This window comes from Nicotiana tabacum, chromosome 7 (assembly GCF_000715075.1).
Source record: "Nicotiana tabacum cultivar K326 chromosome 7, ASM71507v2, whole genome shotgun sequence".
In the NCBI taxonomy this organism is placed as follows: domain Eukaryota; kingdom Viridiplantae; phylum Streptophyta; class Magnoliopsida; order Solanales; family Solanaceae; genus Nicotiana; species Nicotiana tabacum.
This window is the reverse complement of record NC_134086.1, coordinates 171,252,316-171,267,244: the sequence shown is the minus strand read 5'-3', so window position 1 is coordinate 171,267,244 and position 14,929 is coordinate 171,252,316. Positions and strand designations below refer to the sequence as shown.

The window sequence follows — 14,929 nt, the reverse complement described above, 5'->3', positions numbered from 1 at the left end:
GTATATGTAGTTATATGCAAAGCCTAGATTATATTTTCCTCGAAAACTCTAGTTGCTTTCTGAAGGAACAACATATTTAGATCTAGTACAATGTTCTTTGACAAAAACTAATTTGGTAGTTATTACAGTAGTAATTAATTACTATAAGAAACATTGTTCTTTTATCGACAATTTTAATTTTATAAAGCTAGTCCCAGTATGTAGTATATTAAGAGTTGGATCTAGGATTTTGAGCTTCCGGGTGCTACAACTATTTTGTTGGTTTAAGCAACTTTAGACTTCGGTTCGGATTACTTGTTTTTTTGGTATATAATATAAATCAATTAAATGAAGATATATAGTACTATATTTATTATAGAGCGAAGATTTGCAAAGAAAATATTATTTTAACTTTGTAAGAAAAAGGCAAATACTTAGACACAAAAAGAAAGTCAAAAGTTAACAAATAAAGTAAGATAGTTAACAAAAATTACATAAGAAGAAAAATGAGAACGGAATATATAGAATTAGGAGTGTACAAACCGAGCCGGAAAACAACACCAAACCGAAAAGTCAAACCAAATCGATTAAAAAACCCGACTGGGTTTGGTTTGATTTGGTTTGGTATGAGTAAAAAGCCCCGAACGTAACCAAATCGACATATAAATATATAATTTTAAGACTTTATATAGAATTTTCTTTACAAAAATTCTAGAAATATTTAGGATTCTCTTATGGGATGTAATATTTAGTACTAGAATATGAAGTATGTCATTTTTATTAACCTTAAGTAATGAGTTATGTTACAACCCATATCCACATGTGTTAGTTCATGCCATATATTAGTTAACATAAATCCAAGAAGGAATTATCTTTGAGATGATAAGAAGTCAATCCTATTGGTCTTAAGTGATACAAGAGTGTATAAGGGTGATTAACCAATATTAGAAGTTAAACGAATCAAGGATGTTGTAACTCGTATTTTCAGGTAATCTAGCGGTGCTTAATACACTCAAGAGGTCATTTATTAAGGTATTTTAATCATATAATATCCGTATCATAAGTCTTGAAGTCAAACGAGTTATGAAACAAAAGTCGACAAAAGTTGTCGCAACTTAGGTTCATAATTTTACTTAAACATTAGGTCAAATGTTTCTAATCTTTTCTCATAATTTACAAGGAATTACGAGGTTATCTACCCACCAAATTAAAGATCTATGAGTCTAGTTTCCAACGCATTAAACCGTTCATCGATACGATCTCGGAGTAGAGAGATATTCGCGTTTTCGCGAGACTGCGCCAAGCACCTCTCTATGGGGCCCACTAAGTCAGTTTAAGATATTTGGACTTATATAGGATGACCACAACCCGTTTTTAGTCATTTCTTTTCACTATTTTCAGAACTTAGAACCCTAGGAACATCCTCTCAAGGTTCTCTCAAGATTCAAGACCCAAAAAAGGGCAAACAACACAAATCAAGTGTCGGGAATTCCGTGGCGCTAGTAAGTCTCTTGTTCTTCTTGTTGTTGCTCATTTTTGTGTCGTTCCAACTCGTGTGGGAGGTTGTTTTAAAGGGTATATGTTCTGTAAATACTCCTTAATGTTCTTAATATTAATCCTAGGTGATTTCAAGCCTTCTAAAGTGATTCTAGTGCCGAAAAACACTAATTGATCGCTAGTTTCATTTTTTTGTTGTTGTGGCAGCATTGGAGGGATATTTCTTGGAAATTTAAGGTCAAATTGGAGTTGTTCTTTCTGTATAAAGGTAAGGAACCTCTTACTCTATATGTATTTAAGATTATCCAAGTTGCGGCTAAGCCATTGAAGCTAGAACTTGTGAGATATATATCGAAAGGTTTGGTAGTAGTGTTATTGTTTTGTGGACTGTTTTGCGTTGTTGTTGGGCTGCATATTTTACTACTATCTTGTGGAGTTTTGGAGGAGGAAGGGTGTGGAGAAACACCATATATATATATGTAGGTTTATGGGCTGATAGTTATTCGTAACATTTCCAGGTTGTTTGACACGACTACGGTGGTCGTCGTATGTATGGAGTGATTAGGCTGTGTGTGGACTATTTCGGGAGGCTCAATATGTTTATTATTGATGATGTTTGGGCTGTTTGGTGATTGTTTTGAATGGTGTGAGGTCATATATATAGGGGAGGTGCTGTCCGTTTCATCGTAAAATAGGTTGTGGTCGATACATAATAGTTATGACGCTTAAATGATAACGATAGTATCGTTTCTCTTATTGTAGACTAAGGAGTTTTGACAATTGCATAGCTTGAGATTGGGGCAGTATATACAAGGTATGTGAGGCTATCCCTTTCCTTCTTTTGCACGACTCCGATTGTACATAATGTAATGAACGAGCTTCCAAAGATACTCTACTCTTAGAAGCTAGCAGTACTTACATTGTTTTTCCTCTTATGGAACGATTGATGTTAATGTTGCTTCTCTTATTCTTATGTTATCAATGTTGTTCATACTTCCTGAATCTTATAAGGTTCATAGTGAAGACTTAGTCCTAATAACGTGTACAGAGGATACCGACCTTACGTCACTCCGAAAGGTTTAGAATGTGATTCCATGAGTCGAGCATGCATTATATATATGTATCTATTTTACTCTACCGAGCCACGCTATAGTTGGCCGGGTACGGCACCTATTGTGCAACCACTGATCAGTTGGGTTTTACCGAGCTCCACGTGGCCGGGTACGATTCTACCGAGCCTATTATGGCCGGGTACGATATGATGATGATGATGCCCACAGAGGCGAATGCTTTAAAGGTTTATGTATTTATACATATGTATCATGCATTTCATGTAAGTAGCCCTCAGAGGTACTAAGATGTTACAGGTTGTATATTCTCTATCCTTGCTTACATTACTGATCGTATTTATGGTTCCTTGCCTTACATACTCAGTACTTTATTCGTACTGACGTCCTTTTATTTGTGGACGCTGCATGTCGTGCTGCAGGTCCTGATAGACAGGCAGGTACAACTCCCCCACCACAGTAGATCAGCGGTGATTGGCGAGATCCCTTCTCCGGACTTGCCTTGGTCTTGGTATGCAATTTTTGTTATAGACATTATGGGTATGTCGGGGCCCTGTTCCGGCTATGTTGCAACACTTATGTTCTTTTAGAGGCTCATAGACAGGTGTCGGCTCATGTATAGTTTGGTATGCCTTATCGGCTAGTTTTTGTTGTATAGTCTTTCATAGTAGCGTGGTAGCTCATACCTTATATGTAGTTTCTTGATTGTCTGGTCATCCCCTGCTATGTATATGCATGCCATCATATTTTATTGCTGGTTGTCCATGATCTAGGTCTACCATTTATATTGATCTCGTCAACCTTAAAAGATAATAATGAAGGTTAGATGAAATGTATGTTGGTGCTCGGCAAGTGTGGTCGGGTGCTAGTCATGGCCCTTCAGTTTGGGTCGTGACAAACTTGGTATCAGAGCAAGTCTGTCCTAGGGGTTGTCTATGAGCCGTGTCTAGTAGAGTCTTGATTATGGATGTGTAGCGCGCCACATTTATAATCAGGAGGCTACATGACATCTAGGGTTGTTACCTTCTTCCTGAATCTAGATCGTGCGTAGAGTTGAGTCGTAAGTGTTTGTCTCTAATATTCACCTTGTTTTTTTTCAGTGATGCCTTCGACTAGGAAGCAAACGATTAGTAGGCTGCTTGATATAGCAGCGGGAGAGGGTACCAGTCAGGTGCCCCAAGTCAGAGCAGGACAAAGTGAGGCTCAAAGTGAGATGCCCTCTCATACCTCATCTACTCCATCTCCTCCAGAGGATATTAGAAGGCACCCAGCGCCTCCAGTTCCTTCGTCTGACACTCCAGACCAGGATATGCGGAGTGCTTTGCAGTTATTGACTAGCTTGGTAGCTGCTCAGGCTCAGAGGCAGAATACAGGTGCTGCTGAGAAACCAGTTAGTACAAGAGTTCGTGATTTTATTAATTTAGACCCTCCAGTGTTTACCGGATCAGACCCCAAGGAGGACCCACAGACGTTTATTGACCAGGTTCATCGTACACTTTGTGTTATGCATGTTAGTGATACAGAGACAGTAGAGTTGGCTTCTTATCGGCTACGGGATTTAGCGGTTCTCTGGTATGATAGTTGGGAGAGATCCAGGGGTCCGAACCCTCCTCCAGCTGTGTGGAAGGAATTTTCTGAGGCCTTTCTTCGTCACTACTTGCCAGTTGAGATACGACGAGCTAGAGCTGATAAGTTCTTGAACCTTAGACAAGGTAATATGAGTGTACGAGAGTACAGTATGCAGTTTGATTCTTTGGCAAGGTATGCTCCCCATATGGTGGCCGAGATGAGTGATAGGGTGCATATGTTCGTGAATGGGTTGGGACCACATCTGATAAATGAGTGTACGACAGCCTCCTTGGTGGAGGGCATGGATATTTACCGTATTCAAGCTTATGCCCAGACCCTAGAGGATCGTAAGCGCCAGCAGAGGGCAGTTAGGGAGCATGATAGAGGCCAGCATAAGAGGGCGAGATTTGCAGGGTATTCTGATGACTTCAGAGGCCGCATCAGGCCACAGTTTTCGAGGAGTTCGGCGCCACCTGTAGCTAGTGCTCCTCCACAGTTTCAGAGGCCTCGATATGATCGATCCTATTCTGGTCCAGGTCAGAGTTCGCGGGCATCTGGCTCGCAACATCACAGGGATACTAGTCAGATGAGACCCCCAACACCACATTGTGATCAGTGCGGCAAGGCCCACTTTGGACTGTGTCGTCGAGGTTCTGATGCATGCTATTCGTGCGGGCAGCCTGGCCATATGATGCGGGATTGTCCTAATAGAGGAGGTGATGGTATGGCTCAGCCGACTGGATCTGTGTCTGGTTCTTCCTCATCAGTTCGACCTCCAGCACGGGGTTTTCAGCAGTCGACAGGTCGTGGTAGGGGTAGAGGTGCAGTGCTGAGTTCGAGTGGTGCTCAAAATCGAACCTATGCTCTAGTAGGTCGACAGGATCTCGAGTCGTCTCCAGATGTTGTTACAGGTATTATATCTGTGTTTTCTTATGATGTATATGCGTTGATTGATCCGGGATCTACATTATCATATGTTACACCCTTTGTGGCTAATAAGTTTGGCATTGAACCTGAATTGATAAGTAAACCCCTCGCGGTATCTACTCCGATAGGAGATTCTGTGATTGCTAGAAAGGTATATAGAGGTTGCACTGTGATGATTTGTAGTCGTCAAACCTCGGCAAATTTATTTGAGTTAGAAATGGTTGATTTTGATGTGATAATGGGAATGGACTGGTTGGCCTCATGCTATGCAAATGTTGACTGTCGTACGAAGATGGTTAGGTTCCAATTTCCGGGTGAACCCGTCATTGAATGGAAAGGGAACATTGCTACACCGAAAGGTAGGTTTATTTCATATCTTAAGGCAAGGAAAATGATCTCAAAAGGTTACATTTATCATCTCGTTCTCGTTAGGGATGTGGAGGCGAAACCGCCTACTTTACAATCAATCCCTGTGGTCAACGAATTCCCAGATGAACTCCCAGGCCTTCCTCCTGAAAGGGAGATTGAGTTTAGCATTGATGTGTTACCTGACACTCAACCGATCTCTATTCCTCCATATAGAATGGCCCCGGCAGAGTTGCGAGAGTTAAAGGTGCAGTTGAAGGACTTGCTGGATAAGGGCTTTATTAGGCCTAGCACTTCACCTTGGGGTGCACCAGTCCTATTCGTGCGGAAGAAAGACGGGTCGTTACGGATGTGTATCGACTATCGACAGTTGAATAAGTCTACTATAAAGAACAAGTATCCACTTCCAAGAATTGATGACCTGTTTGACCAACTCCAGGGTGCCAAGTATTTCTCCAAGATTGATTTACGTTCAGGGTATCATCAGGTAAGGGTTAGGGAGAAAGATATTCCAAAGACGGCCTTCCGGACAAGATATGAGCACTTTGAGTTCTTGGTGATGTCGTTCGGGCTAACAAATGCCCCAGCAGCTTTTATGGATCTCATGAATACTATATTCAGGCCCTATCTTGATGTGTTCGTGATTGTATTCATTGATGACATTCTAGTGTATTCTCGTTCGGAGGCGGAACACGCGGGCCACTTGCGGATAGTATTACAGACGCTTCAGGATTGTAAGTTATATGCTAAGCTCTCCAAATGTGAATTCTGGCTGAACTCAGTAGCATTCCTTGGCCATGTGATATCTGATGAGGGTATTAGTGTCGACACTCAAAAGATCGATGCAGTAAAGAATTGGCCGAGACCTACAACACCATCAGAAGTCCGCAGCTTCCTAGGACTAGCAGGATATTATAGGCGGTTTGTAGAAGGATTTTCCTCTATATCATCACCATTGACTAAGTTAACACAAAAAGCTACCAAATTCCAGTGGTCTGACACTTGTGAACGTAGTTTTCAGGAGCTGAAGAATCGATTGACATCTGCACCAGTGCTCACTCTTCCTGAAGGAACAGAAGATTATGTGGTATATTGTGATGCCTCAGGTATAGGTTTGGGGTGCGTATTGATGCAGCGTGGGAATGTGATTGCTTATTCATCAAGACAATTGAAGAAGCATGAAAAGAATTATCCAACCCATGATTTGGAATTGGCTGCAGTAATATATGCTTTGAAGATATGGCGGCACTACTTATACGGCGTCCATGTTGACATCTACACAGATCACAAGAGTTTACAATACATCTTCAAGCAGAAAGAGTTGAATTTGAGGCAGCGTAGGTGGCTTGAATTATTGAAAGACTACGACGTCGAGATATTGTATCATCCCGGTAAAGCCAATGTTGTGGCAGATGCTCTCAGCCGTAAATCAATGGGAAGCTTAGTACATATTGAGGCGGGTAGATGGGGGTTGATTAAAGAGCTTCATCAGCTAGCCAATATGAGAATCAGATTGTTAGACTCTGATGACGGAGGTGTTACTGTACAGAATACATCAGAATCATCTTTGGTAGCCGAGGTAAAAGCACGACAATATGAAGATCCTATCTTAGTACGATTAAGAGAAAGCATTCAACAGTGTAAAAGTATGGCTTTTGGGATCGGAAAAGATGGGGCACTGAGATACCAGAGCCGATTATGTGTGCCTAATGTGGCAGGGTTGCGAGAGAAGATTATGAATGAGATTCATCAATCCCGATATTCCATCCATCCCGGCTCGACAAAGATGTATCATGATGTCAAGGAGCAGTATTGGTGGGATAATATGAAGAAGTCTATTGCAGAATTTGTGGCCCAGTGTCCCAATTGTCAACAAGTAAAGATAGAACATCAGAAACCCGGTGGATTGCTTCAAAATATAGAGATTCCGATCTGGAAGTGGGAGGTGATTAATATGGACTTCATTATTGGATTACCTCGCTCTTATCATAAGTTTGACTCCATCTGGGTGATAATTGATCGACTTACAAAATGTGCCCATTTTCTGCCAGTGAAGACAACTTAAACGGCTGAAGATTATGCGAAGTTGTATATCAAGGAGATTGTTAGGCTTCATGGTGTGCCCATATCTATTATATCAGACCGAGGAGCTCAATTTACGGCTAACTTTTGGAGGTCTTTCCAGAAGGGTTTAGGCACACAAGTAAATCTCAGCACTGCATTTCATCCGCAGACTGACGGACAGGCTGAACGTACCATTCAGACACTGGAAGATATGCTACGAGCATGTGTTCTAGATTTTAAGGGGAATTGGGATGATCATCTTCCACTCATAGAATTCGCCTATAACAATAGCTACCATTCCAGTATTAAAATGGCCCCATACGAGGTACTATACGGGAGGAGATGTAGATCACCAGTTGGATGGTTCGAAGTCGGTGAAACAGAATTATATGGGCCAGATTTGATTCACCAAGCTATTGAGAAGGTGAAAGTGATACAGGAGCGATTGAGGACGGCACAAAGCAGGCAAAAATCTTATTCTGATGTCCGACGTCGTGATCTAGAGTTTGAGGTTGGTGATTGGGTTTTCCTGAGGATCTCACCAATGAAGGGTATTATGCGTTTTGGGAAGAAAGGTAAGCTGAGTCCAAGGTATATCGGGCCGTATAAAATTCTTCGACGGATTGGACAGGTTGCTTATGAGTTAGAATTGCCATCCGAATTGGAATTTGTCCACCCGGTATTCCATGTATCTATGTTGAGAAAATGTATTGGAGACCCTTCTCGAGTCGTCCCTATCAAAGATGTACAAGTTACAGAGGACCTATCATATGAAGAAGTGCCAGTGGCGATATTAGATCGGCAAGTCCGCAAGCTGAGAACAAAAGATGTAGCTTCCGTCAAAGTATTGTGGAGGAACAAAAATATGGAAGAAATGACATGGGAAGCAGAAGAGGAGATGAAGTCTAAATACCCTTACTTATTCCAGAATGAAGATAACAAGGATGCTGGTGGAAGACAGGATACATTGGAAGAAGAAACGGCTTTATGAGGTAAGCAATAATTTAAGAATACTCCTCCTTAATACAAAATGGTGATATGTAGATAATGTAAATACGCATAATGCTTTGTGTAGCCTTGTGAAGCCATATGTTGGGCTTAATTACATGCAAGTTTTGCTAGTGACCATTTTATAGGGGAAAATTGATCGGAAATTTCCATTGGAATCCACGGTGATTTAAACTCCCCCTAAACCCTTACATTCGAGGACGAATGTTCCTAAGGGGGAGGGTGTTACAACCCATATCCACATGTGTTAGTTCATGCCATATATTAGTTAACATAAATCCAAGAAGGAATTATCTTTGAGATGATAAGAAGTCAATCCTATTGGTCTTAAGTGATACAAGAGTGTATAAGGGTGATTAACCAATATTAGAAGTTAAACGAATCAAGGATGTTGTAACTCGTATTTTCAGGTAATCTAGCGGTGCTTAATACACTCAAGAGGTCATTTATTAAGGTATTTTAATCATATAATATCCGTATCATAAGTCTTGAAGTCAAACGAGTTATGAAACAAAAGTCGACAAAAGTTGTCGCAACTTAGGTTCATAATTTTACTTAAACATTAGGTCAAATATTTCTAATCTTTTCTCATAATTTACAAGGAATTACGGGGTTATCTACCCACCAAATTAAAGATCTATGAGTCTAGTTTCCAACGCATTAAACCGTTCATCGATACGATCTCGGAGTAGAGAGATATTCGCGTTTTCGCGAGACTGCGCCAAGCACCTCTCTATGGGGCCCACTAAGTCGGTTTAAGATATTTGGACTTATATAGGATGACCACAACCCGTTTTTAGTCATTTCTTTTCACTATTTTCAGAACTTAGAACCCTAGGAACATCCTCTCAAGGTTCTCTCAAGATTCAAGACCCAAAAAAGGGCAAACAACACAAATCAAGTGTCGGGAATTCCGTGACGCTAGTAAGTCTCTTGTTCTTCTTGTTGTTGCTCATTTTTGTGTCGTTCCAACTCGTGTGGGAGGTTGTTTTAAAGGGTATATGTTCTGTAAATACTCCCTAATGTTCTTAATATTAATCCTAGGTGATTTCAAGCCTTCTAAAGTGATTCTAGTGCCGAAAAACTCTAATTGATCGCTAGTTTCATTTTTTTGTTGTTGTGGCAGCATTGGAGGGATATTTCTTGGAAATTTAAGGTCAAATTGGAGTTGTTCTTTCTGTATAAAGGTAAGGAACCTCTTACTCTATATGTATTTAAGATTATCCAAGTTGCGGCTAAGCCATTGAAGCTAGAACTTGTGAGATATATATCGAAAGGTTTGGTAGTAGTGTTATTGTTTTGTGGACTGTTTTGCGTTGTTGTTGGGCTGCATATTTTACTACTATCTTGTGGAGTTTTGGAGGAGGAAGGGTGTGGAGAAACACCATATATATATATGTAGGTTTATGGGCTGATAGTTATTCGTAACATTTCCAGGTTGTTTGACACGACTACGGTGGTCGTCGTATGTATGGAGTGATTAGGCTGTGTGTGGACTATTTCGGGAGGCTCAATATGTTTATTATTGATGATGTTTGGGCTGTTTGGTGATTGTTTTGAATGGTGTGAGGTCATATATATAGGGGAGGTGCTGTCCGTTTCATCGTAAAATAGGTTGTGGTCGATACATAATAGTTATGACGCTTAAATGATAACGATAGTATCGTTTCTCTTATTGTAGACTAAGGAGTTTTGACAATTGCATAGCTTGAGATTGGGGCAGTATATACAAGGTATGTGAGGCTATCCCTTTCCTTCTTTTGCACGACTCCGATTGTACATAATGTAATGAACGAGCTTCCAAAGATACTCTACTCTTAGAAGCTAGCAGTACTTACATTGTTTTTCCTCTTATGGAACGATTGATGTTAATGTTGCTTCTCTTATTCTTATGTTATCAATGTTGTTCATACTTCCTGAATCTTATAAGGTTCATAGTGAAGACTTAGTCCTAATAACGTGTACAGAGGATACCGACCTTACGTCACTCCGAAAGGTTTAGAATGTGATTCCATGAGTCGAGCATGCATTATATATATGTATCTATTTTACTCTACCGAGCCACGCTATAGTTGGCCGGGTACGGCACCTATTGTGCAACCACTGATCAGTTGGGTTTTACCGAGCTCCACGTGGCCGGGTACGATTCTACCGAGCCTATTATGACCGGGTACGATATGATGATGATGATGCCCACAGAGGCGAATGCTTTAAAGGTTTATGTATTTATACATATGTATCATGCATTTCATGTAAGTAGCCCTCAGAGGTACTAAGATGTTACAGGTTGTATATTCTCTATCCTTGCTTACATTACTGATCGTATTTATGGTTCCTTGCCTTACATACTCAGTACTTTATTCGTACTGACGTCCTTTTATTTGTGGACGCTGCATGTCGTGCTGCAGGTCCTGATAGACAGGCAGGTACAGCTCCCCCACCACAGTAGATCAGCGGTGATTGGCGAGATCCCTTCTCCGGACTTGCCTTGGTCTTGGTATGCAATTTTTGTTATAGACATTATGGGTATGTCGGGGCCCTGTTCCGGCTATGTTGCAACACTTATGTTCTTTTAGAGGCTCATAGACAGGTGTCGGCTCATGTATAGTTTGGTATGCCTTGTCGGCTAGTTTTTGTTGTATAGTCTTTCATAGTAGCGTGGTAGCTCATACCTTATATGTAGTTTCTTGATTGTCTGGTCATCCCCTGCTATGTATATGCATGCCATCATATTTTATTGCTGGTTGTCCATGATCTAGGTCTACCATTTATATTGATCTCGTCAGCCTTAAAAGATAATAATGAAGGTTAGATGAAATGTATGTTGGTGCTCGGCAAGTGTGGTCGGGTGCTAGTCATGGCCCTTCAGTTTGGGTCGTGACAAGTTATATGATCACTTTCTTATCAAGTGTTACTAAAACACCAATTTCTTTGTTCTTCCATGTTAATAAGTCAAGATTTATTAAATTCTTATATGTTTTCGAATTTGAAGTGGTGTTTCGACAATCTAAAATTAAATAGAACATATCATTAATTAGGTATTTTAATTAGCAAATTCGTTTAACCTTGAAAGTATACATCAACAAAAATTATTGTCAGGTTAAAAAAGTAACTATCATGTGCTATTAACAAAATTCTCCCATAAAATTATTTTAATAGATCATATGTTTGTCAATTTTTTCAATTTTTACTAAATATATATTTGCTTATAAAAAATTTAACAAAGTAAGATTGAAATAATATTCATGTATCAAAAAACCCGAAAAACCCAACAAAATGGAACCAATCCAAACCGATATAGTTGGTTTGGTTTGGTTTTAATAAAAACCGAATCAACCCGGTCCATGTACATCCCTTTATAGAATGATAGAAAGCTTAACGTGATGTAGCAAGCCAAAAGGTTCAGAAATTGTTGCCAGTTGGGTTCAATCCTTCACAATCAAGGTGGAATCTCCTACCTTTTGTCATTGGCACCTTTGTATAAATTGTTACTGTGGATAGCGCTTTAAATATATATACAATTTCTTACACACACACACATATATATATATATATATAGAGAGAGAGTTTTGAACGAATCTTGCGGGTGGCTTAACACCCCCTCGGGCCTTACTAGATCAGCCCCTGAGTATACTTGAGAAATAATGTCAGCTACAATGCATATTTGTGAAAATTCATTGAATTCCACTGTCTTGAAGTCATATGGACTGACCGGTAAACTCTAATATAAGGATACAACCATTGTTGGACATTGAGACGAAAACTGAAAGATGTACATCATTTATCAGGGGCGGCTCAAACACATACGTGGCCTAAAGCCGAAGTTCAATGTGAGACCTAATAATCGAGGAGTACGAATGCAATTTTCTTCAAAAGAATATATGTAGCATGCAATAATTCTCGTTGATTTATCATACATTACATGTTATGAACACAGCAAAATCACGAACTATTCTGAATTTTATTAATCTTCTGTTTCTTCTCTTTCTCGTGGAACTGCACCAAAGTTGTTAACTAGTAAGTCCACAACAAGTGGTACCAAATCATCACATGGAACAACCTTTTTATATACTTCTCCCAAATGTGAATCACTCCCTATTCTGCCTCCTAAGAAAACATTGGCGCCTTCCACAGTCTTCCCGTTCTTATCTCTAGTCAGGCATCCCATGAATCCAATGTCTGCAACTTGAACTTGTGCACACGTTTTCGGGCAGCCTGTCCAGTGCATCCTCACTGGCCATGTCAAAGAAACTTGCCTTTGAACCTCTTCAGTTATTTTCAGGGAACGAGCTTTACTCTCGATTATTATCGCTTGTCCACAAAACTGGTTACCAGTACAAGCCACTAAACCTTTCATGAGAATAGGTGGATCAGGTGAAAATGTGCTCAGAACAGGCTCTTTGAGCAGTGCCTCAATTTTTGAGTTCTCAATGTTGGGAATAATAATGTTTTGTTCCACAGTAAGCGGGATCTCTCCTAAACCATACTCATCAGCTAAATGAGCTAGCTCATCCATATCGTCTGCTTGAACACGACCCACTGGAATGTGAAGACCAATAAAGTTGTAGCCTTCTTGTTTCTGCGGATGTACACCAAGATAATCTCTTCTTTCCCATTGTTTCTGAACCAAGTCTTCTGGAGATGCTCTCTCAAGCTGTTGCTGAGGCATTCTCTTCTCGACCTCTGCCCTGAATCCTTCTACACCCTGCATTAGTTGAAATCGTTACAACTTAGACCAGCTAATTAAAACTTTCTCTACCTGTACAAGATAGGGGTAAAGAATGCGTAAAGATAACCCTCTCCAGACCCCACGTATGGGAATATGCTGGGTATGTTGTTGTTGTTATTGTTGTTGTTGTTGTTAATAGACACATAGCAGATATCTACCTAGAGGAGAATGTATCTTTCAGTCTCCACCATTACATGAAGTAGGACTTGCTATAAAAGACTACCAAATCAGAAAATGTATTTTACCTGAAAATAAGGCCCTTAATATTTAGTCAAAATAGTTATACAATGACAGCGAGGAGACATAGCTGAGGCTATTTGTTAAATCATAAGACTAAATAAGCATGAAAATTGTCAATGCACCAATGTATCACTCACCAGCTCATCGATTAACCACATCATTCTACATTTCTGTCTGTTCCCTCTAAAACCAAGATCTCTGAAAGCTTCTAGTATTGCTTTGCAAACCGGAACAACATCATCGGCTGGAACCCATGCATCAAGAGGAATTGCCTCATCACATCTTTTTGCGCTGAAGAACCTACCCACAAACAGGTTAAATCCAAATCGCTCATCTTTTGTGGCAGGCATGTACGCGAGATCATTGATATGGGTGTATTGGGAAAAAACTGAATTTACATTGAAGGTGACGTGGCATGACACGAGGACTGGTCAAATGGTCAAAGCATGATGATCAGTTAAGAGGCACGAGTGACAACAGATGCTGGTCAAATATGAATTATGTCATTTTTATTAACCTTAAGTAATGAGTTATATGATCATTTTCTTATCAAGTGTTAATAAAACACCAATTTCTTTGTTCTTCCATGTTAATAAGTCAAGATTTATTAAATTCTTATATGTTTTCGAATTTGAAGTGGTGTTTCGACAATCTAAAATTAAATAGAACATATCATTAATTAGGTATTTTAAGTAGCAAATTCGTTTAACCTTGAAAGTATACATCAACAAAAATTATTGTCAGGTTAAAAAAGTAACTATCAAGTGCTATTAACAAAATTCTCCCATAAAATTATTTTAATAGATCATATGTTTGTCAATTTTTTCAATTTTTACTAAATATATATTTGCTTATAAAAAAATTTAACAAAGTAAGATTGAAATAATATTCATGTAACAAAAAACCTCTCTCTCTCTCTCTCTCTCTCTCTCTCTCTCTCTATATATATATATATATATATATATATATATATATATATATATATATATATATATATATATATATATATATATATATATATATACACACACACACACACACACACTTGCGGGTGGCTTAACACCCCCTCGGGCCTTACTAGATCAGCCCCTGAATATACTTGAGAAATAATGTCAGCTACAATGCATATTTGTGAAAATTCATTGAATTCCACTATCTTGAAGTTATAGGTGTTGAATATGTCAAAAGTCCCACATCGGTGGGTGATATATTTAGTTGGGATTTTTTCCCTATAAAAGAAGGCCTAATGTTTAGGATTTAAATGCACCTCTCATTTGCCTTCTTATCTTCTTAAGGCATTTGTATCTTCTCTCTTTAGTATTATTTCACTTGTATTTTTGGAGTGAAATAAAATATTGGTTGTGTCCGAGGAAGTAGGCAAAATTGGCCGAATCTCATAAATTCTGGTGTTCCTTTTATTGTTACTTTATTGTCTTATTTATTATTTGGTGGCTGTCATAATTTTTGGTATAGTAGTTGTGAC

At 39.3% G+C, this 14,929-nt stretch overlaps 1 protein-coding gene across 1 annotated transcript; it reads right to left on the bottom strand.

Annotated features, from left to right (window-relative positions):
* Positions 1–12,441: 12,441 nt before the first annotated feature.
* On the bottom strand, positions 12,442–13,686 carry LOC107764462 (ferredoxin--nitrite reductase, chloroplastic-like). Its single transcript, XM_016583028.2, has 2 exons — positions 13,584–13,686; positions 12,442–13,182 (listed from the first exon to the last, which is right to left on the bottom strand). The coding sequence occupies exons 1-2, from the start codon at positions 13,605–13,607 to the stop codon at positions 12,442–12,444; spliced, it is 765 nt and encodes a 254-aa protein (XP_016438514.2). The 5' UTR covers positions 13,608–13,686.
* Between the last annotated feature and the right edge of the window lie 1,243 nt (positions 13,687–14,929).

What these genes read in the sequence shown, in the direction of transcription:
- LOC107764462 (XM_016583028.2), bottom strand. Translation starts at nt 13,607, where the DNA reads ATGATGTGGTTAATCGATGAGCTG. An exon ending in TGTGGTTAATCGATGAGCTG is followed by an intron (nt 13,183 to 13,583) that starts GTGAGTGATACA and finishes CAACTAATGCAG; the next exon opens with GGTGTAGAAGGATTCAGGGC.